This window comes from Parambassis ranga, chromosome 5, assembly GCF_900634625.1.
Source record: "Parambassis ranga chromosome 5, fParRan2.1, whole genome shotgun sequence".
Classification (NCBI taxonomy): Eukaryota; Metazoa; Chordata; class Actinopteri; family Ambassidae; genus Parambassis; species Parambassis ranga.
The window spans coordinates 3,768,184-3,794,319 of record NC_041026.1 but is presented as its reverse complement, the minus strand read 5'-3'; the positions used below and the strand labels follow the sequence as shown (position 1 = coordinate 3,794,319).

Below are 26,136 nucleotides of genomic sequence, written 5' to 3'. Positions count from 1 at the left end.
GAGTGCAGATGACATCACTGCCCCTTTGCTGAAGGAGAAAAGGTCGGAGCTGAGTTCACTCCTGCAGGAGAGGGTTAAGGGAGCCCTTATCCGATCACGTTTTCTCCAGCTAAAGGACATGGATGCCCCGAGCTCTTTCTTCTTCAATCTTGAGAGATCGGTGGCGGAGAGAAAGCTAATGACATGCCTAAGGCTGCCGGGGGGAAGTACTACCACTGACCCAGTTGAGATGAGGAAGCATGCTATGGACTTCTATGCAGGCCTGTTTGGATCGGAACCTTGTGATCTGGAGTGTCGGGAAGAGCTCCTGAAAGATCTTCCCCAGCTCAACATAGAGGAAAAGGCTGATCTGGACAAAGATCTGACCCTGGAGGAACTGACATCTGCCGTCAATCAGATGGAGTCTGGACGAGCACCAGGGATCGACGGCCTGCCCATGGACTTTTTTAAAACTTTTTGGAATATCATTGGTCATGATCTTCTCGGAGTTTTCTTGGAGTGTTTTAAATCTGGATCTCTTCCGGTGTCCTGTCAGAGGGCAATCCTCTCCCTGCTGCCAAAAAAGGGAGACTTGGCACTTTTAAAGAACTGGAGACCAGTTGCCTTACTTTGCTCAGACTACAAAATACTGTCTAGAGCACTCTCTAATAGACTAAAAGAAACTTTAGGCATTATTATTCACACAGATCAGAGCTATTGTGTTCCTGACCGGTATATTATGGACAATATTTTTCTAATTAGAGATGTAATAGATGTGTGTGATTGTTTTAATGTAAACGTTGGTGTTGTCTCTTTGGACCAAGAGAAGGCATTTGACAGGGTGGATCACTCATATTTGATTTCCACGCTTAGGTCTTTTGGCTTTGGTGAAGGGTTTGTAAGGTGGTTAAAAACACTTTATTGCAATGCACAGTGTTTGATAAAAATGGGTGCTGGGCTGAGCAGGCCGATCTCTGTACAGCGGGGCATAAGGCAGGGTTGCCCCATCTCCGGCCAGCTCTATAGTCTGGCAATTGAACCTCTGCTGTGCAGGTTGAGGGATCGGCTCAGTGGTTTTTCTTTACCTGGGTCCTGCAGGCTTGAGCGTGCATTAGTATTGTCTGCTTACGCAGATGATGTGAACGTCTTTGTGTCTAGTCAGGAGGATGTTCGTCGTCTGCAAGATGCCCTGCTCCTTTATGAGAAGGCATCCTCTGCACGGGTGAACTGGGGTAAAAGTGAGGCTCTCCTGTTAGGCCAGTGGAGGGATCAGGCAGTGCCCTTTCTACCAGGAGGTCTCAATTGGAAGAGGGAGGGGTTGAAGGTGTTGGGAGTGTTTTTAGGCACTGAGGGCTTTAAAGCTAAGAATTGGGAGGGAATCAGGGATAAAGTGTGCGCTCGGTTGTCTAAATGGAAATGGTTGCTACCTCAGCTGTCTTATAGGGGGAGAGTCCTGGTTGTTAATAACTTGGTTGCCTCGACTCTCTGGCACAAACTCATCCCTCTGACACCGCCGAGGGGCTTCATAGAGGACATCCAGAGGATAATCCTGGACTTTTTCTGGTCTGGAAAGCACTGGATTCGGGCAGCAGTTTTATACCTACCTGTAGCCGAGGGTGGGCAAGGTCTAATTGACATTCAGTCTAAAATTGCTGCCTTCAGACTACAGACAGCGCAACAGATCCTCTACAACAGTGGTCCGAGCTGGTTAGACACAGCTCGGCTCCTCATGAGAAGAGCTGGCCGGCTGGATTACGATAAACAACTTTTCCTTATACAGAGCGAGGTTCTTGACTTATCTGGACTTACACCATTCTACAGCTCTGTACTGCAGTCCTGGAGGATTTTTAAATTTCAACGTGCAAGAAGTGAGACTCCGGGCATGTGGGTTTTTGAAGAGCCACTGTTTTGCAGTGCTTTTTTAAAGACTTTATCCCTGGAATCTGCTAGCCTGCGGGCTAACCTCAGAAGTGCCGGTTGCACTAAAGTAGGTCATTTAATGAAGCTGACTGCTTTACCGGTGGACGTTCTGAGAGAGACGAGTAAACTCACCTCTGTTCGTCTGTTCAACAGGGTGGTGGTGGAGGTCTGTGAGGCTCTTCCACCCCCTTTAAGACTTTTTGTAAGAGACTCTACCTTGTGTGAGCAATGGAGCGAAGGCAGTGAGTATGGCTTCCCTGCTCTGTCTGTTTCTCCTGCAGTGGGGGAGTGGCAGGAGGAGGGGGGTCGGTTGCTGTCTTTTAAAACACCACACCTGGACAAGTTCAAGGATGCAGGGAAAAAGGATCTGTACACAACCTGTGTGAAAGTTCTCCAGTCCCTCTCGGAAGTCAGGGAGTCGAGGTGGACTGAGTTCTTTGGCCCAGATGCTTCCCCGAAGGGCAGCTGGCGGTCCCTGTATAAGCCGCCCATTGAGAAGCGAACAGCAGATCTCCAATGGAGGGTTATACATGGTGCAATAGCTACGAACAGATACAGAGCGCACATGGACCCTGGGGTGGGATTAGAGTGTGTCTTTTGCATGCAAACTGAAACTCTCGCACATTTGTTTGTAGAGTGTCCCAGGCTAGGACCACTCTTTGAGTTGGTGAAAAGGCTGTTTCGGGGGTTTGAGATGAGGTTTTCTTTTGATTTATTTATTTTTGGCCCAAAATATCAGGCATTGTTGAAATCTGTGTGTACATTGGTGAATTTTGTATCTGGGTGTGCAAAGTTGGCTATCTGGCTGACACGCAGGAACAAAACCCAGGATTCTGGGTGTGTGGATGTAGTGCCAGTTTTTGAAGGACTGCTAAAATCTCGCCTTCGGGTGGAGTACACCTTTCACAAAACACTAGACAAGCTGCAGGACTTCGTACATGTATGGACTGTGGGAGGGGTGCTGTGTGCTGTGGCAGAAAACGGGGAGTTAACCTTTAAGTTATGATTTGAGAGTTGTTTCATTTGTGTTGGTCAGGATTGATTGTGTACCCTGAAAATTTTTGTATTTGTTCTTTACTCACATGTTGAAATTTTGTTAGTTTTGGTAAGTGGTCATTAAAAGGACTTTGAAAACCAAACCTCTCCTCTCCTCTCCTTTTTTCTTCTCCTCTCCCTCTCCTCTTGACTCCTCTCCTTCTTTCCCTTCCTCTCCAGGTTGCTTCCTCCTCTCCTCCTCTCTGGACTTCTTGCACCATCCTCTCTCTCTCCCTCCCTCTCTCTCCTTTCTCATCTTTCTGTCCACTAAACCGAGTCATAAACTGTTACAGCTGATCCTCACAGCCACTCAGTCATTTCACTGTTACAGTTCTGCAGTTGTGTGGGAGGTGGGCTGAGAAAAGAAAACTGTGTGTGTGTGTGTTGCAGTTTTTTTTTTCTGTGTAAGAAAACAAAGAGCGTTTGTGTGTTCAGACTTTGTTCCTAAAAGCAATGAAATCATCCCAGCCTGCAGTGCTGAACTGTCAAATCAACTCCAACTCCCAGAATGCACAACTGCTGCCAATCAGCAGAAAGAAAACATGTGTAATGATGATGCATTTAAATGCACAAACAAAAGGGAATTAGACACACTGATGCTGTGGGAGAGAGACATAAAGAAAGAGTGCAAAACCCAGAGAGAGAGAGAGAGAGAGAGAGCAGGAGAGAGGGAGCATTTGTCAGTGTGAAAGTAAAAGGAAGGAATATTTACAGTGTGTGAAGACAAGGAAAAGAGATGGCAAGGTACACACACACACACACACACATTCAGGCTGCAATGTGTAAAACGATCTAACACATTAATGGTGATAAGTGTGTGTGAAGTACAGATGAGTGAGAAGAGGAAGGAGGAGGGTAGACACCTGAGCAGAAACAGGAAGCGGTCCCAAGAAATAACTCATAAATGCTGATAAGTGTGTGTGAATAACACAGCAACGAGGGACACACACACACACACACTGAGGAAGTAATCCCTGCATTGTAAACTCATGAATGTCGATGCGCCCGCGAGGCTGCGATCGCTCTGTTTGCATTATGCGTCATCTGAGCCGTCAGCGCGGCAATCTGCTCGCTCATTTAGCTTCAGAGTGAGGACGAGGTGTCTCCGGCAGACACTCATCCACCGCTGGCAGCAGCAGCAGCAGGTCAGAGACGAGGCGTGTGTTCTAAAATGGACCTGAGCGCTTGATTTCGTCACAGGAAGTGACCTTCTGGTCCCTGAGAGCCTTGCCTCAGTGACACTAGCTTGTCTGTTAACAGAGGTGCAGCGTTGTTGGCTAGTTTGCAAATGACTTTCCCACTTTATACAACACGTAGTATGACCAGCTTGACATATTACATTCACAATAATATTGTTTACATTAGAGTGAAGGTCACATTGTTCTATAAAAACTCCTGGTTGAGAGTGTGATTTGTTGTTTCAGCATCGCAGACCTATCATCCTGCAGAGTGCCTTACTGTGATGGAATCAATCACAAATCAATAAAGCTATTATCTAAAACAAACCATGCGCCTCATCAATATTCTGCTTAGAGCTTCTCTCAGCACTGACACACCGGATCCCCTCTGTGTGTGTGTGTGAGCTATAACTCAAACTCGGCCTCTCAATCAGTGAAACCTGGACTCACACTCTTTCGCACGTCTGCAGGTCTGCCCGCCTCGCAGCATCATTAACATTCTTCATGTCGACCCGAGAGCGAGCCCGAGCCTCTACTCAACACCAAAAATCGTTTCCATATCATTATCTGGTGCAACGACGCAGAAGAGGAGGAGGAAGGTCTGAGTGAGAGGAAGTTCCAACGGCGGTCGATGCAGCGATGCAAACACACTCACACACCGCACTTGTGTAGGAGTTGATGCGTGTAATATAATATTCAAACATAAATCCAGACAGCATTTGAATAGATGTGGATATATATCACTGCCGGCTGTTATCAAACATGGCACCCACCAAAACAAATTAACCCTTTGTTTAGCATCCAGACCTGGCAGGGTTAAGGTCTGTGTTTCTGTTCTAGATTCTTCATTGCTATGCTAGCAGCTGTGTGAATGCAGCATCTTAGATTAGAATGCTAGCTTGCTAACAGGTGCACAAAAATCAATAGAGGAGCAAAGCCGCATCCCTTAACTATCATCACACACCATATGAATACATTATATATTAGCCTGGCTCCTGATTGGATGAATCATGAGTCCATCATGAGGTCACTTCAACCTACCAGATCAAAAAGGGAACCACAACAAGCTGCCAAGGATATTTGAAAGCTAGCAAGTAGCAATTAGCATGTCTAAAACATGCCTATAACTGTGAGCATTTCCCTCACTGGATGCTGATTGGTCCAAACTTCTGGTGGTTCAAACACAAGCTCAGAGCCTGAAGCCTCTACGATGCATTCATGGGTGTTTAAGATGGCACAAATCTGGCAGAAATCTCATCACTGTCCACCAGAAGCTGCTCAGAATGTCGTCAGACGACCAGATTTCACTTTTGCAGTTGTAGTTTGTGAGTTAAATGTGTAACTTCACCAGGATTTAGCCTCTGGGGATGATGACAGCTGAAACTTTGTGCTAATCCTGCTCCACCTGCTGGTGGCGCTAGATTTTAAAAAAAGTCAGTGCCAATACCAAAAGCATCAGGGATTGATCCTCTGGGGATCTCAGAGGTTGAACAGATGAACAGACTACAGACTCACGTGGAGAAGGCGTTGTTCTGCCTCTCGCAGCGGATGCCCTTGCAGTTGTTGGGCTCTTCTGACGCCTTGGTCTCATAGTAGAAATACAGCTGGTTCAAACCATTAGCGAACGCCAACAAGACCTACACAGGACACACATAAAAACCAGGAGAGATGATACGGTTGTTACACTTTGGTACATGAAACCATCTGATCCTCTAACATCCATCTGAAGCCCACATGAGCAGTGCTACATCAAACACTATCTGTGTCCCTGGCTCACTGGGATTGGAACCGATCACTACCACTATGTTATCAGGTCATGTCAGTGGTCAAGGTGCCATCGAAGTCCCCAAGGTCTGGACACTGAGGTGCCTCTAATAAACCTCATGTAACACCAACATGTTCTGCTTTCTTCTGATCACTGGTGTGAGGGTGAGTGGACGATCAATGGAGCGACTGCCTCATACTACTCATAGCTTAAGATACCCAACAAAAGGATTTTAGGTGCACATCTATACATGGTGTTACGGTATGGATGCTCAGGGAAGTCAACACAGGTCCAGACTTCCTGCTTCTGCGTCTTCTGTTGGTCAACTTCCAGGAGGACAAGCTCCTTCCACCTTTCTCTGCTGTCCCTCTCATACGTGTAATCTGGCTTCAGTCACAGATGCTGAGGAAGAGGAGGGTGAACATCTCACCAGGCAGTAGATGAAGAGGAACTTCAGGATGTCCAGCAGCATCCTGCCTAGAGAGATCTGCAGAGGCCCAAGGTGGGAGTTCGCGGTGAAGAGGGAGATGAGTCTGAGTGAGCTGAAGATGTTGGCGATGGCGAAGAGCGCCTCGGCTATCAGCGTCGGGTGCCACATCTCCCACTCCTCCCTGGGACGAGAGGAGTTATACTGAAAGGAACACACGGAGAGAAGAGGGCAAACATGTTTCAGACATGTCAGGAACTACTTCCTCCAACATCCTCATGCGCCGACATCCTCTTTCTTTCCTTCCCTCATAATTTTCCCCCCCCCCGCTTTTTTTCCCAGCATGCTCTCTGTCTGTGCTCCAGTCATCCATATTTTTCCACATCCCTCCTGATTGTCTCATGCTCCGCTTCCTCCTCATTCTAAATTCAGCCATTAGACTTCCACAGGACTTCTGTCTTGTTAACTCTGCCTCTATTAGCATCCTGTCTCTAACACACACACACACGCACGCACACACACACACGCACGCACGCACGCGCACACACACACACACACACACACACACACACACACACACACACACACACACACACACACACACACACACACACTCAGGAGGACAACTGGAAACAGAAACACAGATGCATACTCAGTAATCACTCACAGTAAGCACTCTGTCTGTTTGTCTGTCTGCCTCATACACACACACACACACACACACACACACACACACACACACACACACACACACACACACACACACACACAATCGAATCTTTCAAGTAGTAACTATAAGCTCTCCAGAGGATTTTAAAAGTTGATGAATATTTTAAGAAGAAGACAAAAAAACTGAAATATACTGAGCTGACAGCTGCTTCTGTGAGCGTCTGTTGTGTGTTTGATGTGTGTTTGATGTGTGTTTGTTTTGTTTTGTCACTTCATGTATGTACCATTACACATTGTATATGCATGTTTGTATGTTCGTATAAGATGCATCATGTGTAGGGCCTGTGTGGGAGGGCCACCCGCCACCATCAGTGACTCACAGCTGCCGCAGATGGCCCAGCCGTCTGGTGTGTGTGTGTCTGTGTGCGATAGGACTATTTGCTCTTAATAAAGAGGTGTGTGTTGTGTGCGTGCAGAGTGTGCAGCTAAGTAACATTGAAGCTGTGAGTGCTTCAAACTTCCTGTTAAATGAAGCGATGCTCAAAGACGACCTGCAGCACAGATGAAGGGTACTTTTAGGTCAAAGGTCACGTCTGGTGTTTACTGTCTGCAGGGGTTAAAGAAGCAGTTTGAGGCTTTTTTGTCTCACAATGGTGATAACGATCCTAAACAAACTAGCATGCTTGCAAAAGATGCTCAGCAGCGTGTTGTTTCCTCTTTGACCTGATTGGTTGAGGTTAGCTTGTGACCGTTGCTATGACAACAGATGCTGCCACTCTTTCCCTGAGCCCTCCTTCCTCCTCCTCCTCCTCCTCCTCATCTCTCACCTTCACGTAGGCCACTATCTTCAGCGATATGGTGGCCAGGTAGAGTGAGTTCATGGCAAAGTCCATCAGGTTCCACCAGTCGTGGATGTACTCTGTGAATCCTCCATCCCACATCTCCTTAATCTCTGCCCAGATGAAGCCTGAAACACACACACACACACAAACACACACGGCTGGTCATCTACATGCACAACCACACACTGCTGAATATTTTCTTCTCTGTGGTAACATATTTGTTCTGAACAACTGACTTTAGAAAACGCCGGGTTTCATTTTAAATAATTCACAAGTCACTTTATTTTTGGTTAACTATGCTCAGCTTTGGGGCTAACTCCACTTCCTGTTTCCACAGCAGCTAATGATCACAGAGGGTTAGGTGAAGGAGGGTGTGGTTGTGTGCACATGACGATGGGGAAGTTTAAAGCTACAGTGCAGAATGTTTGGCTCCCCCTCCTGTCCGTAAGTGTAATTGCACAAACACTGTTTGCTGTTCGACGTGAACTTGAAGCTGAAAGCTGACACTAAATGGGCGAACGATGCAAACGTCACATCTCTCTCTCTCTCTCTCTTAATTATCTGCTGCCTCTCTTCACCACAGAACTTCTTCCTGATTGGTCCTGGTAGTTTTTTCGAGTTCTCCATCTCAGCGTTAAATTAAATAATAATAATAATGGGTGTAGACGAGCGTTTCAGAGCAGTGAGGGCAGGGGGAAGAGATGACGGAGGAGAACAGATGGTTTCGTATTTTTTCAGTGATTATAGTGAAGATTTGGAAATGATTGGCTCCGAGAGAGAAGACGGAGATGTAATCACCCTTTTTTCACACTTTCCCACCCTCACACACACACACACACACACCAACGCCACCTCCTCCACACGCTTGAGGACCAGCAATCAAAGTGAGAACAGACAGGTTGTTTTAAAATGTGGCTGCTTCCAGCGTTCAGAGGAGAGAGCGGCCGCTCGGCCAGCGGCGCTGACTCACTCACTTGTAAAGTTATCTGCTAGACGTCCACTTGTAATATTAGACATATGAGTCATGTGTTTAAGAAAAAGTCTCCGAACTATCTGTGGGGAAAGAATGTTCAAATCTCACCGAGCACCCAGGGGAGGATCATCCACTCCACGATGGTGGGCGGCGGTCCCTGCATGTGCAGGTTGGTGCGAGCGATGTGCTGCGAGGCCAGCAGCAGGAGGAAGAGGAAGGTCAGGTAGGACGCCGTGTGACAGATGAACTTGATGAAGGGCTTCTTGATGAAGCGCCCCAGAGCGCTTTTTGGAGCTAACAGGTAGATCTGAGGAGGAGGAAGAGGAGATGGAGCAGAGGCAGTTTCAGCCAACAGAGGATAAATCAGGAGCTTCACATGCTGCACCCTGCACAATAAAGCCCACAAATACTCGCAGAATTTCTGTCATGTGACTGCTGGACACATGTAGGTCAACCATGGCTTGCTGTTTGCAGACAATATTGTAGAATTTTTTGTTTTTTTAAAGAATCTTTATAGTCCAACTGCTCTATTTTTAGAGGATTTTTTAAAACTGATATTACCTTAAAATAAAGTACAAGTACATGTACAGGATAAACATGAAGTCATCCCCATGTGCAGACCGTTGAGGTCTTACTCCCCTTTCCTCTCAGACACCCCCCTCCCCCCCTCCTCCTTCCACCTTTGGTCCCTTACCAGTGAGAAGACAGGAAACAGGAGTCCGATGATGAAGCATGTGACCAGTTTGACCGCCCAGTGTCGCCTCCTCCAGCCCGGGAAGCCGTCGTACCACAGCGTGGCCAGCAGCTGCTGGCAGTTCGGCTGCGCCACGAACTGAAGAGACAAACAGACAGACAGTGTGTGTGTGTGTGTCTGCAGGGTTAGATTTATGAAACAAGCCCACACAAGGAAAGTCACCAAGTGTTCTGCTACCAGGAGCAGAGCGTTTGACTGACAGCTTCAGGTGCCGTCTGGATGTTAACATTAGTTTTTAGCATTTTGGCCGTTCTCCTCTTAAAGCTTTTAGCTAAATGTTGAGCTGATGGCAGCTGCGTGTCCTTGTGTGAAGGTGGCTGGGGCTGGATGTTTATTTCGTCCATTTATTCAATGGAAAAAACACACTTTTAACACACACACACAGCTTCAAGTGATTGATAAGCTGCTGTCTTCCAAAGCCTATATAAGAGTCTGAGACTAATTTACAATCTGAACTAATCAGCCAAAAGCAGACGGGAAGAAGTGAAGACAAACAGAAAGAGCTGAAGAACTCGCAGACTCAGAGGGCAGCTGAAGGGCTGACGGGGACGAACAGCCTTCAGCGTGACGCCAGCTGTAATGAGATGTAAATGGAAGCAACAGAGCAGACCTGTCGAAGCAGGAAGCAACCTTTGGTTTGTCATAACAGCTCAGAGAGGTCCGAAGGGACCACAGAGCGCCATGATGGAATCAAAACATCACTACCGAGCAGGTCCTGGCGTGAAGGCTTTAACATCTGCCTCTTCTCACCATTATCAGTCACTTTAAATGACTTTTCTGTTTTCAGTTTAGGCACGAAAACTACAGTCAACTTTAAAAAAAAAGGATACCTGTCCAGATCATGGTTACCATGGTAACCGGTCACACCCCATCCACAACATCATTCACTGCCAGAAAAAGAGGCTACTCTCGTCTAATGATGGCATCCTTAGAGCACTTCTGTTAATAAATCAGAGTAAAATATGCACTGAAGACCTAAATTACCCACAATGCAACGCGACCCCTAACAGTTAGCATGAAGCGTCAACACTTAAACAATTCGACAAGTCTTCTATCTGAGTCTGCACTAACAACATCCAACCACATAGAGACTTCCTGAATGTTGGTCATGTGACTGCACATGTGAGTCCACACACACACACACACGTCATGTTTTACTCAGTCAGCTACAGAACAAGTTGGTCACCTCTTATCTACGGGCTTTGTGGTGATATGTGTGTGTGTGTGTGCGTGTGTGTGTGTGTACCAAAAGGATTTAATTATATAGATACGATGATAGAAGCTGAAGAATGAGAGGAGATAAAGTGCTAGAAGTCAAACCAAGGAGGCCTCTCTTCTCCCTCCTTGTCTCCTGCTAATCTTCCTCCTGTTTCATCCTCCTCTTCTATTTCTCCCGTCACTGCTCCTCCTACCCTTCCAAACATTTTCCCTATTCTTCCTCTTCCTCCTCTCTTCCTCCTCTCCGTCCCTTGCTCGGCTGCTGGTTTGGTTTCCTGTTGCCATGGCAGCAGAATGCTAATGAGGGAGTTGATCTCTTGGCTCTTCAGCAGTCTGCTCCTTTTCTCTCCTCCTCTGATCAGTCGGTAAACATCCTCGTCACAGTTTACTACTCAGACACAAAAACATTTTGCACGCCGACACAACAGAAACATTCAGAGCAGCTCCTCCACCAATCAGAGCGCCCGATCCCAACAGGAAAACATAACAAACCTGAGGCTGGACGAAGGCATCGCTGGTCACAAAGTGACGAATCAGCTGAAATTACATAACACAGCAAGACAACTGGGACGGTGGGTGGAGCGTTTCATCACAGTGGTCAGCCAGGATGAACCAGATAAATGCAGTCTGCATATAACCTGTATGTGTGTGTGGTGGGCAACACGAGTGACATCTGATCCAACACTAGACAATCACTTGTAGGTGTGTTACTGCGTCACTTCCTGGAAAACACACAAGAACCACTGATGACTCATCCTGAACTAGGAGGCGTGTCCTAATTTAGCATGTTTAAGCTCCTCCCTCGAACAAGCACTCGCACAGATGACGGCATCTTAGTCACCTTCATACTCAACTTCACTCCTGTCCAACTGCAGTGTTGGTGATTGCGCTGCAGTTCCTCAAGTGGCCACTAGAGGGTGGCTCCAAAAAGCGAGTCAATCCCAACAGACGTCCTACATACTACTACATATATACAACCACAGGAGGGCGCCAGATAGGTTGTTTCAGTAGTCACCCTATCTGCTGGTAGCTGGTTAGCATGCTAACATGCTAGCATGCTCCATTTTTTTTAGTTTTATACTTGAATTCGTCTAAAAGTCTTGTAAATTGTGCTTTTATAGAAGAGATGTGAATCAATGAATCGTGTATTAAAGTTCGTGCTGGTCAGCGTCCAGGTGGAAAAAAACCTCCATTTCGTGTCTTGTGGCGTCGTCAGATTGTTTGTCACTGCGTCTGTTCTTTCATAAAACATTTAAAGAGACGAGCGCAGAACGCCAACAACGCCCACACAGCGACACATGCACCCACACACAAACCACAACAACCAGGACAGAATATACCATGAGATCCGCACTGCTGGCAGCACACCGGGCATCAAGTGACATTTACAGAATCAACGGACAAACATACAGGAATGAATCAGAGAGACAAGCATTAACTAAGAGTTACAGCAGAGGAGGAGGGTGAGGAGGGGGAGGAGGAGGGACTCTGAGAACTGTTTTCCTCTAAGTTGCAGAAACAAGGAGGCTGACTGAAGAAGTATTTTAATCTCTACTAAAGGCACCCAGTCATCCAGCAGATTCTCCTGGGAGCTGGCACAGGCAGGAAGATTAGCCGAGTGTAAAACCTGGCTCTCCAAAAAAAGGCCCCAAACTCTCTTTGATTAAAGTCCTCACAGAGAGCCGAGTTCTGATGACTCATGACTGAATGAAGCCGCAGCCCGCAGTGCGAGGGAATGAATAGGCTCTTACATTATTTGCATTTCCGCTGTTGTGGTTCAGGGAGCAGGTCCTGGGGACGGTTACACAAGGAGGCAGAGTGATGTGTCTTACTTCAGACAGTCTGGCACACATGAGCTTCATTTACAGAGAGCTTTTTGTGGCTTCCCTTTGTATCTGCTGATTGGCTGAGTAGCTGCCAGACTCGTGGCCACAGTGAAGTTGATTGGTTCCTCTTACATGATGTCACATCCCCAATAAAATACCTATTAAATCTATTAGGATGACTAACATCCATCCCAGAAGGCCAGCCAGGAGATCCATGTTTATGGAACAAAGCTTAGCTTCATCTCCCAGGTCCTGATCCTGGAAGCATCCAACATGGGAGCTGGAACTTCCTGGGAGTCCCTATAATGACTGTGGACAGGTCTAAAATGGTCCGGTCATCACTTCTGAGGGTCCCCTTGACATCACAACAGTCCTTTAGTTAGACTTTGGTGACAGAGGAGCCCAGATACAGACTTTGAGAAGCTGGATCCTTGGAGCTCTGCACCAGTTTGTAACCACAGAGGGCACCTGGTCCAGAGGACAATGCAAACAGCATCAACTGCCACGTCAAAAACTTGTTCCTCGAGGTTCGATTTCAGGCCCTCTGGACAATGGTTTCACTAGAGTCTGATCTCGGAGACATCAGACTCCACTGCAGCCCACCTTCATCCAAAACCTGATTTGTCCCCTCTTAACCCTTTGTTGTTTCTGTTGTCCTTTCACACCTACACTCAGAACATCTTTGCCGTATTACAGCGTATGAACATTCCTGGTAGGGAAGCAGTCCAGTCCTGACCCCGCCTGCCGTCCTCTCCTCGTGCTCGGGGCTCCACTTCAATCTGCCCACCACTGCCACTTATCCAGCTAATTCAATTTCTGGGCAATCTGCCCCCTGACCATTAAACTAAGAAATATGCTAACTGTGGCTACGCTACGTAGCGCCAGTTAATTCAATTTCTCTGATATAATCTACCCTCTCTGCGAAACAAAGCGAGACGCTAATCCAGAGCTACGCTAACACTGATACAGGCCGGCTGTGCTTGTGATTTACATGCAAATATGGAAAGTGGAGTGAGTGTGTGTGTGTGTGCAGCACGTTCAGCCTCCTGCTCTGCATTTCTTCTTTCTATTAGATTTTCTCTGTCTTATTTCCTCGTCTCTTTCCTCGCTCTCCTTTTCTGCGTCTGTTTTTTTTTTTTGCTTCACCCTCCCCTCCACTTCCTCCACTGCTTTCACCCTCTTCTTCCTCTCAATAACCAGTGTGTATACAGATGAAGAAGAAGAGAATACACACAGTCGAGGAGATGATGCAAATAATTCTCCAAAGACAACCTAAACCAACACAGCTGCTGCGTGAAAACACATCAAAATAATACTCTACAGCTGATTGGACGAACCACCTGTCAGTCAATTCAATCAGTCAGACCAACAAAGCTGGAGCACAGCAAGCCGCTGAGGATCCTTGATAGCTGGCAAGTCGCACAAATATGACCACATCCTCATGACAAGACACGGCCTCTGTGTCAATGACCCAAGAAAACGACACGTGTTTACGTTTACGCGAATCTGGGCGTTTGGCTGACATCATCGTTCTGATGGCGGCAGGTTTATGTTTAGATAAAAAAATGATGGTTCAGCTTTAAAGATGAGGTGAAACTTTCCTTTCCGTCACTGTTATCTTTGGTTACCATGGTGATGAGCCCCTCCCCCAACAACAACCACAACAACAACACGAATATATTGATTCCATGGTGTCTCAATGGTGTCATGTCTAAATACCGAGTGGTCCGAACCACCAGGGGCGCAGCACGAACTCTTAGCTTGAGGGCTAACGGATGGAGGAAGCTGGTGTAATGTTGACCCTAAGAGCGTTTCCAAGATGGCTGCCGAGTGCATGGCGATTCAGACGCAGCGGAAAGCAGAAAGGTGGAAAAAATAACACACTGCAGATTGACTGTGTGCTGTGTGTGTGCACCTGTGGATGTGTGTGTGTGTGTGTGTGTGTGTGTGTGTGTGTGTGTGTGTGTGTGCGCCCTGATAATTGAGGACATGTGTTGATAGATTAATTAAAGCAATCGTTTACTTGGATGCTGTAAATAAAACATGAATGCAATTTATTATTCAGCTGCTGCAGCGGATTATTGTGCAAACACACACACACACACACACACACTGATACAAACCAATACACTGACACACACACACAATCCATTTATTATTGAGATGTTGATACATAATTTAGCAGACTGCAGGTATCACAGGCCCGAAGACTAAAAAAGTGATTTTAAATCATTCAAAACAAACACAGTGTGTAGAGACACACAACTGCCGGGCGCACACTGGGCTCTGTCTATCTCCATCTCTCTCTGCCTCACACACACACACGTTCCAGGGTGTTATTGTAGGTTAAATGGAGGTTAAAGAGTTCAACTGAAATTAAGACCCCCTGACAGTTCAACTGAAGAGATCAATGGAAACAAGAGGGACATGAGGGAAAAGTGATCGGCAGGAAGACGTGAAAAAATGAGACTGTGAGGACGATCAATTCACCAAAAAAACTATGCTACATTAGGAAAATGAGTGATTTGTCTAATCGATCTGTTGTGGAGTGACACTAGTGGATGTTTGTCATTTGTAGAGCGCTAAAGCTAACACCTCACACCTGTGACATCATCTCAGTATCACCCTGCAAGAGGCTCATAAAAGCTCTGAGAGAACAGACACACGTTTACTCCATGTACGACAAATGAAGCGCACAAAACCTGCAGCGGCCACCTGAGGGCGTGACTCAGTCCTCACAGACCTCCATGTTAACATGTTCAGAGGTCTCGCCACATCTCGTCCGACCTCTTCTCCTCACTGCTTTTTTGCTCCATCCAGATATTCCTCGCCTGCTGTTTCCCAGAATAACTCCATCCACTCCTCCATTCTGGTAATGACTCTCTCCTCATGTCTCCTTGATAGCTGTCATTTATCAAACTTCACCCCGTGTGTGTTTCCCCTCCTCTCTCCTGAAGTTTTCCTTCCGTTCCTCTAAACTCTGCTCAGCCTCTAATCAAGCACAGGAACAGAAATACATGTACACTCCACCGCCATGCTGCGTGTGAGTCACTCGCTCTTTTGCTGACTCCTCTGTTCCACCTTCGCTCTGGTTGTTATTTCCCTCCACCTGCCATATCAGCTCCTAGCCGCCGCTCTGTCTGCCGCTCCATCCGTCTTTCATCCTCAGCCCTCTGCTCTGGCTGCTCATCTGTTCTCTGCTTCCTGTCGCGTCGCATCAAATGAAACCTTGTAAACACTGAAAATGTCACCAAAGTGTTTTTTTCTCTGTCGGCTCGGCTGGCTGTCACACCAGACGGAAACAAACACAACAGTGAGCAGAACGAAGAGGACTCAGAGTTTACACCAGTGTTTGAGAAACCCACACAACCAGCTTCACCTAAAGCTAACCAAGTCCTGATGCTAAGAGCTCACCAGAAGGGAAAATGAAAGTGAAAGTAACAGAAGAGGGACAGGACACAGCCTGGACAAGCCACCAGCCCCACAAAGGGGCTTATGTGTTAGCTAGCTCAAATTTTTTAGTGCTAGGTGCTAGCCTTGTAAATATGTAAACAGCTAACACAACTTATATTAAATTGACCTGCACACTCAGGTGGCAGGAAGTACATACCATACAGGAAGTACCTACCAGACAGGAAGTACATACCATACAGGAAGTACCTACCAGACAGGAAGTACCTACTATACAGGAAGTACCTACTATACAGGAAGTACCTACCAGACAGGATGTAACTGCCATACAGGAAGTACTGACCATACAGGAAGTACCTACCAGACAGGAAGTACCTACTATACAGGAAGTAACTACCAGCCAGGAAGTAACTACCAGACAGGAAGTGATTTTGTGGCAGCCTTTTGACACCCTGCTGCAGGAAGCCAAAAATGCTACAAGTGTCAATATTAACATTACCCCAACAAATGAGATTACTCTCGTTTTTGGGTCTTGGTTACCTTGGTAACATCACAGTTTAGGACTCGGTTACCACAGCTACAACTCCCACCTGTTCTACTACATGAGAAGGAGCGACGTTCAGTGTGGGAAAATATTTCAGCAACTCTCTGCATCTGTATGTTTGGTTTCTGTTTGTGTGTTAATGCGGCAGCTCTGTTCAGCTGCATGCTGTGTGTGTGTAGGCCGGCGCTCACACAGACACACACACTGCAGCACTGTGGCTGTTTCCGCTCTGTTGTTTCTCCACAGCACTAAAAGAGAACGAGGATAATTTGGGCTGTTTTGGAAAGCTGCCAACCCCCCCCCCCCCCTCCCTCCAGCAGATTAACACACACACACAGGCAACACTTCACACTGCCAAGCAGCACAGCGAGGATGAATTGAATTGATTTATGGTTCATTATTCAGCTTCCATCCATCTCTGCTCTTCATCTCCTCTTATTGTCTCCTTCATGTCTTCTTCTGTTTTTTTTCTTGCCGTCATTCCTCTCCACAATTTACCGCACATCGTGTGTGTGATCAACACACAGCAGAACCCAAATGTTTCTGAGGAAGTGTGGAGAAGCAGCAGTGGACTCCTGGAAGCTGCTGTGGATCAGTGAGGACTCAGAGATCCATCTAAGGCCGGATGTGTTGTCTCCATCACTCAGAATGTTGTGGAGGCTGTCTGCCACCTTCCTCCACCTCTCTGCCAGCCGGACACACTTCATTACTCCTGGTGTAGAACAGCCAATCAGAGAAGTTATTTGGCATTTAAAGGCCCTCAGCATGAGTGTGTGTGTGAGTGTAATTCACCCATTATGTTATTGGATCAATAACCAGGAACACATTTAGAAGGAGAGGAGAGGACGGGAAGAAAGAAAGCAAGAAGGAAGGAAAGGAAGACAAGGGAGCAAGGGAAGGGACAGAGGAGACAAGGACACATAAGAAAGGAAGAAGACAGGAGGTGAGAGGAAATGCAAGAAGAGGAGAGTAAGGAGACAAGGAGACAAGGAGACAAAGGAAAGGAGATGGAAAAGAACAGGAGTGGAGAAGAGGACATGAGGAAACAAGAGTGGACAGAAAGATGACAGAGAGAGGAGACCTGTGAGGAGAGGAGTGAAAGAAAGAAGACCAGAAGACCAGAAGAGAGGAGAAGAGGAAGAGGAGGAGAAGAGGAAAGAGTACCAAGGAGGAGATGAGAAAAAGAATGAAGGATTTAAAACAGAGGAAAGGAAGGAGTGGAGGAAACCAACGAGAGGACAGGAGAGAAAGGGAAGGAGCAATTATAGGAAGGAAGGAAGCAAGGGAAGAAGTGATTGAATGAGGAGGATTCAGAAGGAGAGAAGTGATGAAGAACTGGAGGAGTGAAAGAACAGAGGAAGAGTGGAAGGATTCCCAGGAGAGAGAGACGCAAGGTTACAAAGACGAGATGGAGCTGGAGAGGAGTGTGTGTGGAATGCTGAGCTGGACTCTCCCAGCCCAGCGTGTGTGTGTGTGTGTGCGTGTATTGATCCCAAAGAAACATGGCGTATATCGGAGATGTAATTTGCATTGATCGCATCGGAGAATGCTGACGTGGATGTGCTCACACACCCCCGTCAGAATGCAGACACATATTTATGTCTGTAAACACACACACACACACACACACACACACAGAGACACACACGATGCATTCAAGGACCATCTGGAAGTTCAGATTATTTCTGTTCCTTGTGCAGCAGTGACCTGTGGTTATAAAGGATGCAGACTCCGGCGCCTGGACGCCATGACGACAACAGAAGCTGACACACACACAGACTCCCTCTGTGTGTGTGTGTGTGTGACAGTAATTTGTGTGAGTGTGTGTGTGTGTGCGTCTCTGGAGGTAGTTGTCGAATACCATCAGTACACTTACATAAGCCTCCTGCAACCTCCTTCCCACCTTCTCCCTCTCTCCTCCCGTCCTTCTGTCACTTCCTTCACCTTCCCCGTCAGACTTTCCTCCTCCTCCTCTTCCTCCCCCTCCTCTTCCTCCACCTCTTCCTCCTCCTCCTCTTCCTCCTTCTTTATGTTCCTCTCTGGATCACCTCCTCTCAGCTCCACGATGTGCTCCTGATTCATCACCTGTGTTGTGTGTCTTCATGTTCATGTGTGACGGAGTTCCACATGTTCAACATCAGGCACTCAGCGCAGATTAGAAATTATAATGCTGGATTATCAATGAACTGAAAACATTAGCAGCAGAGGGAGCTAGCAGCTAGCCTCTAAGAGGGGATCTGTGGACGTGATGGCAGGACAGGTGAAGCAGCTGGAGGAGTTCAGACAGAATGATCCATCACCTCAACCAGGTTCTGGTAACAGTGCCACACAATTCACATGATGCCTCTTTGCCTGTATGTGGATTAACCAGGACATCAGGTAGACTCAAACATGGACCTCAGAGTAGAGCTTAGATCGGGCCAAAACATCCGGCCCAACCCTTCCCAAGCCTGAGCATGACCCACCCAGGTCAGGCTCAGACAGAGGATCTCAGCTCTGCCTCAGAGGTCGGGCTCGGTCCATATCTGGTTCAGTCAGCCGCTGTCGAGCTGTTTCAATCTAAACATATGTTCATAGTGTTTAATCTGGTTTAATGCAGGTTCCAGCGGGAACATCAAAGACGGAACATGTTTAACCCTGTAAACCCGGTTCTTACATCACTTTAGCTGAGCTCCTCTGGTTTTTCACCCATTCACAGACAGAGGCTCCCTCTCCTCCTCCTCTCTCCCCCCTCTATTCCTTCTTCTCCTCCTCCCTCTTTTCCCCCTCACCTCCTCCCTCTTTTCCTTCCTCTCCTCCTCCTCCTCCCTCTCTTCCTCCCTCTCTCCCCCCTCTATTCCTTCTTCTCCTCCTCCCTCTCTTCCTCCCTCTTTTCCCCCCTCACCTCCTCCCTCTTCCTTCCTCTCCTCCCTCCTCTTCTCCCCCTCTGTTCCTCCGTCTCCTCCCCCTCACCTCCTCCCTCTCCTCCTCCCTCTCTTCCTCCCTCTCTTCCTCCCTCCCCTCCTCCCTCCTTAACATCTCCATCGCCTCATTTCCTCCTTTTTTTGTTCAACTTGAGAACATGTCTTATTTCAGAGCTGAGCTGAGTCTCCAGGATGCCACGGGATGTTTGGAGAAATAAGACTTTCTGAACAAATCTCTCTCAAAGCAGCTCGAGCTGCAGCCAATTATACCTCCCAGCAAGGTGTAGAGGATGGCGGCTTCCTCGGCACAGGAAGGCAGGCTGCTCGCCAGCTTCCTCCCAGTCTCTGCTGCGAGGAAGCGTGGCGGATATTTAATTAGTGTATCGCTGTCACAGGTGGAACGTAGTGAGGGGAAGCTGTGAACTCCTGACCGATCGGCAGGATGATAATGAGAACACATGATTATCCTGAATGGGAGCTTAATTATGACGAGTTCAGTAAAAAATCCTGCAACAAATCTGAGGGTGACATCTTCAAAACATTCCATCTATTTTAACTTTTACTGACTGTTTCAGTTGTGTCTCTGTGTTCAGGTACCGTGAGCACTTCTGGTGAACCAAGTGGATCGATCACAGCTGATTCCACTTGGTTCTCATCATGGCAGCATGCGCCGTGTGCTCTATAACCTGATGGTGACGTGTAGCGTGGAACTTTGTTTCAGTAGCCGTGAGCACTAACACAAAGAGTCCTGGTCAATAAGGAAGTGATGTTTAAGCTGCGAATGGTCTATTTAAAGACTGCTCAATTTATATGCTAATTTCTTCAGGCTCAGACATTATGTATTAAATCATCTCCTCTGTCACTGTTAGACTGTTTTCATCCTGCTCTTCATCTCTTTCACCTGCAGTGTTCTTCACTGCAGCCTCTGACTAACTATCCGTCTCCACCTGGGTCCATCCAGCTAACGTGCTAACATGCTAACCTGCCAACACAGTCTTTAAACTAGCATGCAAACACAACATGTGAACACTGTTGCATGTAATGGTTAGCATGCAGTTAGGTGAACAGTTCACATGCTAACAAGTTAGAGGTGTGAACACCTGCTTCTAAAGGGAGTACAGTCCCATGTTTAGGATGTAATGCTCAGTAATTTAGCTTATTAGCATATTTTTGCACCATGACTGCATATATTATTAGCACATATCAACACATGTGCACAATACCTGGACATGGCCCGGTATGCACATACAAATTTACACGGGTTGCCACCATGCAAAACCAAACTTTTGGTACCACTTAGCATGTTAGCTTGGTAGCAACCATGTTAAGTTTGATGAGTTTTTCATGTTCAGGCCAAAAATGTGATCATTTAGGAGGAAAAAGTCCAAATAACAATCACAAGGGTTCCAGCGGGAAAACATGTCGCCTCTGTCTGGCACTCAGCATGTCGATCTTCCCTGCTCAGTTTTTCGACACCTCTTGTACTCAAGAGAGAGCCAAAGCACTTCATTTCCTGCTCTCATGTCTCATTCCGTCCTCCCCACCCCTGCTTTCATCTGTCTGACAGTGTCCCTCTGTTGCAGGAGGCCGCAAACAGCAGGGAGCAGACATGCTGATGGACGGGGAGAGACAGACATCGCCTAGGGGCTTTTTCTAACTCTGTTTTGTTCTCTAGCTCCATCCCATCAAATCTCCATCTCTTCCTCGCTCATGCGCTCACTTGATCCCTCTAGCTCTCCATTTTTCTCTTTCTGTCCCATTAAATCTCTCCTTCCAGTTTGCTCGCTTTGTATCCTCTCACACTTGTTCCAGCTCATTATCTCACTCAGTCTTTCCCTCCCTGTTGCTTTCACCCACCCCCCCTCTCTCTCCACACACACACACACACACACTCACCCATCCTCTCACTCCCCCCCTCCCCCGGCTCTCCGTAGATCCTTTGCATTCTCACTCTCCGCTGACAGGTCCCATGAGGTGAGTGAGGTGAGTCCCTCAATTTCACACAGACAAGGAAGAAGATATACTGCAGGACTGTGTGTGTGTGTGTGTGTGAGTTTTAAAAGACATAACTGGGTCAGAGAGTCCTCGTGTCAACAAATCCAAGGAATTATTCCCATTTTCGACACAATGAACCACCAATTTCACCAAAATGATGAAAAAAGCTAGCTTAATTAGCATGTCTGCATAGCTTTCTGTTAGCTTTTTAGCATAATTCTCGGTACATTAGCATATAATATGCTATCAAAGAGGGTTAGCTTAATAGCTTATTAACATGTGCAGGTGCTTATAACCCATATTAATGGAAAAGCATAACATGTTACCTTGTTAGCGTTACAGTAAGTATGCTAAACTGTGTGTAACATGCTAACAAAACAAATTGAGTTGTGTTAAGTTTAACATATACATTTAGTATATAATATCTGAGTTATTTCTCATATTAGCATACTTACAGAAACACATGTTTAGCTAGCATGTTAACCGGCAAATTCAGAATGCACCTTAGCATTAGCTTGTTAGCATAACGTTTACCATAAGCATCTCAAAATGAGAAGTGTCAGCTGACACATACACACAGCGACAGGTGAAGCGGTCCAGGTCGGGGTCTTACCTCTTTCTGGTGGTATTTGATGGCGAGCTTGAGCTTCGCCAGGTCGTGGCACTGTCTGGGGTCCAGTTCCTCGCTCTGGTCATTGTCTCTGTGGTTCAGGATGGTCTCCAGTTCTCGGGAGCTCCTGGCCTGATCCAGGAGGTCCTTGGCAAAACGTTTGCACTGCTGAGAGAGCTCCTCGTACTCCTGACGAAACTCATTCTCCACCTGGAATCAGGGGGATATGAGAGCAGGAAGATGGAAATTGTGAAGCGTTTACGGCAGCTCTAACTTTGACTTTCATGGTCTGATTTTGTCTCCTCAGGTTTTATCGGGTTTTATTTTGACATGAATGTTTCTGACGACCTGAACAGGAGCCTGTCTGTTCCTGTTATCTTCCATAAAAGTAGTTTTTTGCCTTGAAAGAAAAGCCAGCTGCACGCCGCAAATCAGGGTTAGAGAGAACAAGTGACAGAAATACATACAGCACAAATAAAACCGAGTGCTGCCACACAAGTTTTAACAGCCCATCAAGTTCAGGCTGTGGCATCGCTCCAGGACATCTGACTGCATGAAGGATCGCTGCCAAGGAGGACTGGAGTGGCTCTGGAGGTCCCTGGTGGACAGTGTGTGCGTGTTTTGTTTTAATGGCGACACTTTAAGTTGTTGTAACGTCATTTAATTTGACAGTAAATCTACCTTGCTGAGTTCTTTGAGCTCCCAGCCCAGCCTGAAGGCCGTGAGGATGGGGTCCTCGCTGGACAGCGCGATGAGGGACGGCGAGGCCAGAGCTTTGTAGATGTTGAGTCGAGAGCGTGAATGTCGAAGGCTGTCGACCTGCAGAGGAATCAACAGGACATGTGATCCCTCTGCAGTGGGTCTGCATCACATGGTGTTGATGATGAAGACGTAAGGACTCACCTCTGAACTGGAGACACACTCCACACAGTCACATCTGATCTGGTGTGGTCTGGGGATGGTGACCTGTGAAGAGCAGCCATACAGATCAATACATCATATATATATATATATATATATATATATGTCCACGTGCTGTCTCATGAACATGTGCGCTCACCTTCCGCTGGACGAGCAGCTTGATGATCTCGTAGTTGTTGGTGTGAGCAGCGAGCATGATGGGAGTTATGTCTGGGGTGAACTCTGAAAACTGACTGTCCATCATGAGCGAGGGGACCTGGAGGAGTAGGAGAGGGGTTAATGTGTGTGTGTGCAGTTAAAAGCTGTGATTCAGCTCTTACATGTGGCCCTGTTGTGTCAGGAGGAAGAAGACACATTAGCCAGATGATGAATCTAATTAAACTCTAATCAGATTGAAACTAATTTAATCAGCGTGATGATCAATAACAGAAGTTTCAGGCTCTCAGCGGTGCAGAGATTCATTCATTTAAGACCACGTCCTCTGTTAGACCCACACCTCCAGCATGTGTCATTACAGGACATGATGGCCGTCGTCTCCTCAGAGGTGTGCTTCAATATGACTGTTTTATAGGTCATATAGTGACTCTATAGAATAGTATTATGTCTGTTCTACAGAGACTCACATAGGCCCCGTTCACACTGGAGAGTCAGTCCAGCTACAGTAGGATTGAATCCAGATAAGCTGGATACATTCAGACCTATTTTCAAATCTGGCTATCACACACACATGTCCGCACTCAATCCGGCATAACCTGGCTTCTTTGTTGTCCTTCAAACCGCTAGGTGGCGCCTCGCAAAAATCAGACCCCGTTCAGGCCGGAGTATGAGAGGATGTGTGCATGTGTCGCGCGGTTTGTGTTTGGACACTGGAACCCCGGTAGATGTACGTGTTTGTGTTCAGACCTGAGTCACATTTAAGACCACCTTCCACCATCGGAGGTGGATCAAGATCTATCCAGATTTATCCAGATATGGCCCAAATCCCGGTCTAGCCGGATTGATTTCCCCAGTGTGAACGGGGTCTTACAGGCCTCCTCCAGACTCCACACCTTCACAGAACTAACAGCTGCTGCTCCACTGCTGCCTCACTCTGTCAGTGTATGTGTGTCATTGTGTGACTCTTGTGTGTTTTACACCTTTGTTCAGATCAGGGTTAACCCGACAAAAACTCAAGTGTACTTACAAGTGTTTCTGTCAATCTGAGTCTGGTGAACTTGACCTGATAACAGACGATGTGTAGAGAACTAAACATGCGCTGCAGCTGAACCTGACCACAACCATTACCAGGGTGGCTTCTGTAATCATGTGATGGTACACCTTATTCAAAAAACAACAGTTAGCGTAGCTGATAGCATAAACACTGGTCAGACTTCTCTCCATCTCTGGCCCAGCAGCAGTGACTTTCTGTAGCCTCTGCTGGTTGCCTGGCAACCTCGCATCAACAACAACAACAACAAGCCCGGCAGCCATATTTGAAGGTTGTTTTGGAGGGGGGTTCAGATCTTGTACAAACAAAATGCCAGGGATGGACAAACACACGGAGAACAGCTGGCAGGCTGATGCTATCCAAACATCACCCAGAAGCAGCAGCAGCATCACAGCAGCCCGCACTGTACTGTGTTATACATGCTACATGCTAAATGCTAAATGGGACGACTTGAAAATGCTGCCAAAAACAACAACAAACAACACCAGGCAACGGAGTCCTGTGATACTGACACACATGTGCACACTGAGACATCTGAAGGAGGAAGAGGAGGGAGGAGACGTCTGGAGGAAGAGGGAGGTGTGCAGCGAACACGTGTGGACTCGCTTTCATCTCTCAGAGGGAGAACCAAGCAGAGTGCTTCTCCTCTTCGTCTTATCATCCCTCTGCTCTCAGTCTGTCTTTTCTGCTGCCTCGTTTCACCTCCTCCTTCACCACCCCTGCTTCCTCTCCTCTTCTTCCTCCTTTCCCTGGGTCTGTAAACAAGGACCACCAACAAACCCCCTAACATCTGGCTTTAGTAGCATGTGTAGCCTTAAACACACAAAAAGGATGAAACATCACACAAAACTGCAGTTCCTTGAGTGTCCACTTGAGGGCTGGCTCCAAACGTGAGTGTGACTTTATGTCAGAAGACAGAACGAGGACTAAACTGGACGTTTCCTATCCACCATCAGATCAAAACATCCTGAATGCAGACACACACACACACACTTGAACACAATCTTTTTCTTCACACACTTCACACATCAAAGAAAGTGTGAGAGGGAGTCTGTGAGACCTTTCTCCTCATTTGCATATCTCTGTGTCATATCCTCTCCTCATCACTCCTCGTGTCCTTCATCTCTTATTCTCTCCTCTTCACTGTGTCTCCGTCTCTCCTCAGAGCCAGGAAGAATGCATCAGGACCTCATGTCTCAGAGTGTAAATGTTCACAGAGCCGATCCCAGCGGTCTACAGGTGAGAGGCGGAGTGCACCTGGACAGGTCAGCAGTCCATCACAGGGCCGGTTTGTTTGATCCAATCAGCTGCTAGTTATTCACTGCAGGGTGACTGTCCCTTACAAACAGTTTGCTAACTTTACAAGCTAACAACAGGAAGTAAGCAGCAGCTGATCTTTGCGGCGTAGCTAGCTAGCTCTCCTCAAACTAACGTAGTCATAGGACCAGACAGCAACCTTATCGTGGCCCTAATTTGGTCCCTGGGCCATAAGTTGAGCACCAGTGGGATAGAGTGAAACAAGTAATGAAGCTGTAAGAAACACTGTGAGAACAGATCTGCGTCCAACTGAAAGACGACCAAAACCTTCCCACAATCCTCTGCTTCGGCCAAGGGTTGGTTGCCATGGTAACGTGGAACCTCACAGCCTCATGCGGTCCAGGAAGGAAAGATTTAATGAATAAGAAGCCTTTAAAAAATCTCCCTTCCTCTCTCTCTCTCCATCACCACCTCCTCTCTTCATCTCTCCCTCCCTCTCTCTCTCTCCATCACCACCTCCTCTCTTCATCTCTCCCTCTCTCTCTCTCCATCACCACCTCCTCTCTTCATCTCTCCCTCCCTCTCTCTCCATCACCACCTCCTCTCTCCATCTCTCCCTCTCTCTCTCTCCATCGCCACCTCCTCCCTTCATCTCTCCCTCCCTCCCTCCTCTCTTCATCTCTCCCTCCTCCTTCCCTCCCT

The 26,136-nt window shown here is 47.1% G+C and overlaps 1 protein-coding gene across 1 annotated transcript in view; it reads right to left on the bottom strand.

Annotated features, from left to right (window-relative positions):
- The window catches only part of trpc5a (transient receptor potential cation channel, subfamily C, member 5a), a 78,247-nt gene that overhangs the window by 10,291 nt on the left and 41,820 nt on the right, over window positions 1-26,136 (bottom strand). Inside the window, exons 5-13 of the mRNA XM_028405077.1 lie at window positions 23,110-23,226; window positions 22,953-23,015; window positions 22,731-22,868; window positions 22,053-22,259; window positions 9,483-9,620; window positions 8,897-9,095; window positions 7,801-7,940; window positions 6,308-6,508; window positions 5,628-5,749 (exon numbers count right to left, since the gene is read on the bottom strand). Coding sequence (XP_028260878.1) covers window positions 5,628-5,749; window positions 6,308-6,508; window positions 7,801-7,940; window positions 8,897-9,095; window positions 9,483-9,620; window positions 22,053-22,259; window positions 22,731-22,868; window positions 22,953-23,015; window positions 23,110-23,226 — 1,325 coding nt within the window. The remainder of the gene's footprint in view (window positions 1-5,627; window positions 5,750-6,307; window positions 6,509-7,800; window positions 7,941-8,896; window positions 9,096-9,482; window positions 9,621-22,052; window positions 22,260-22,730; window positions 22,869-22,952; window positions 23,016-23,109; window positions 23,227-26,136) is intronic.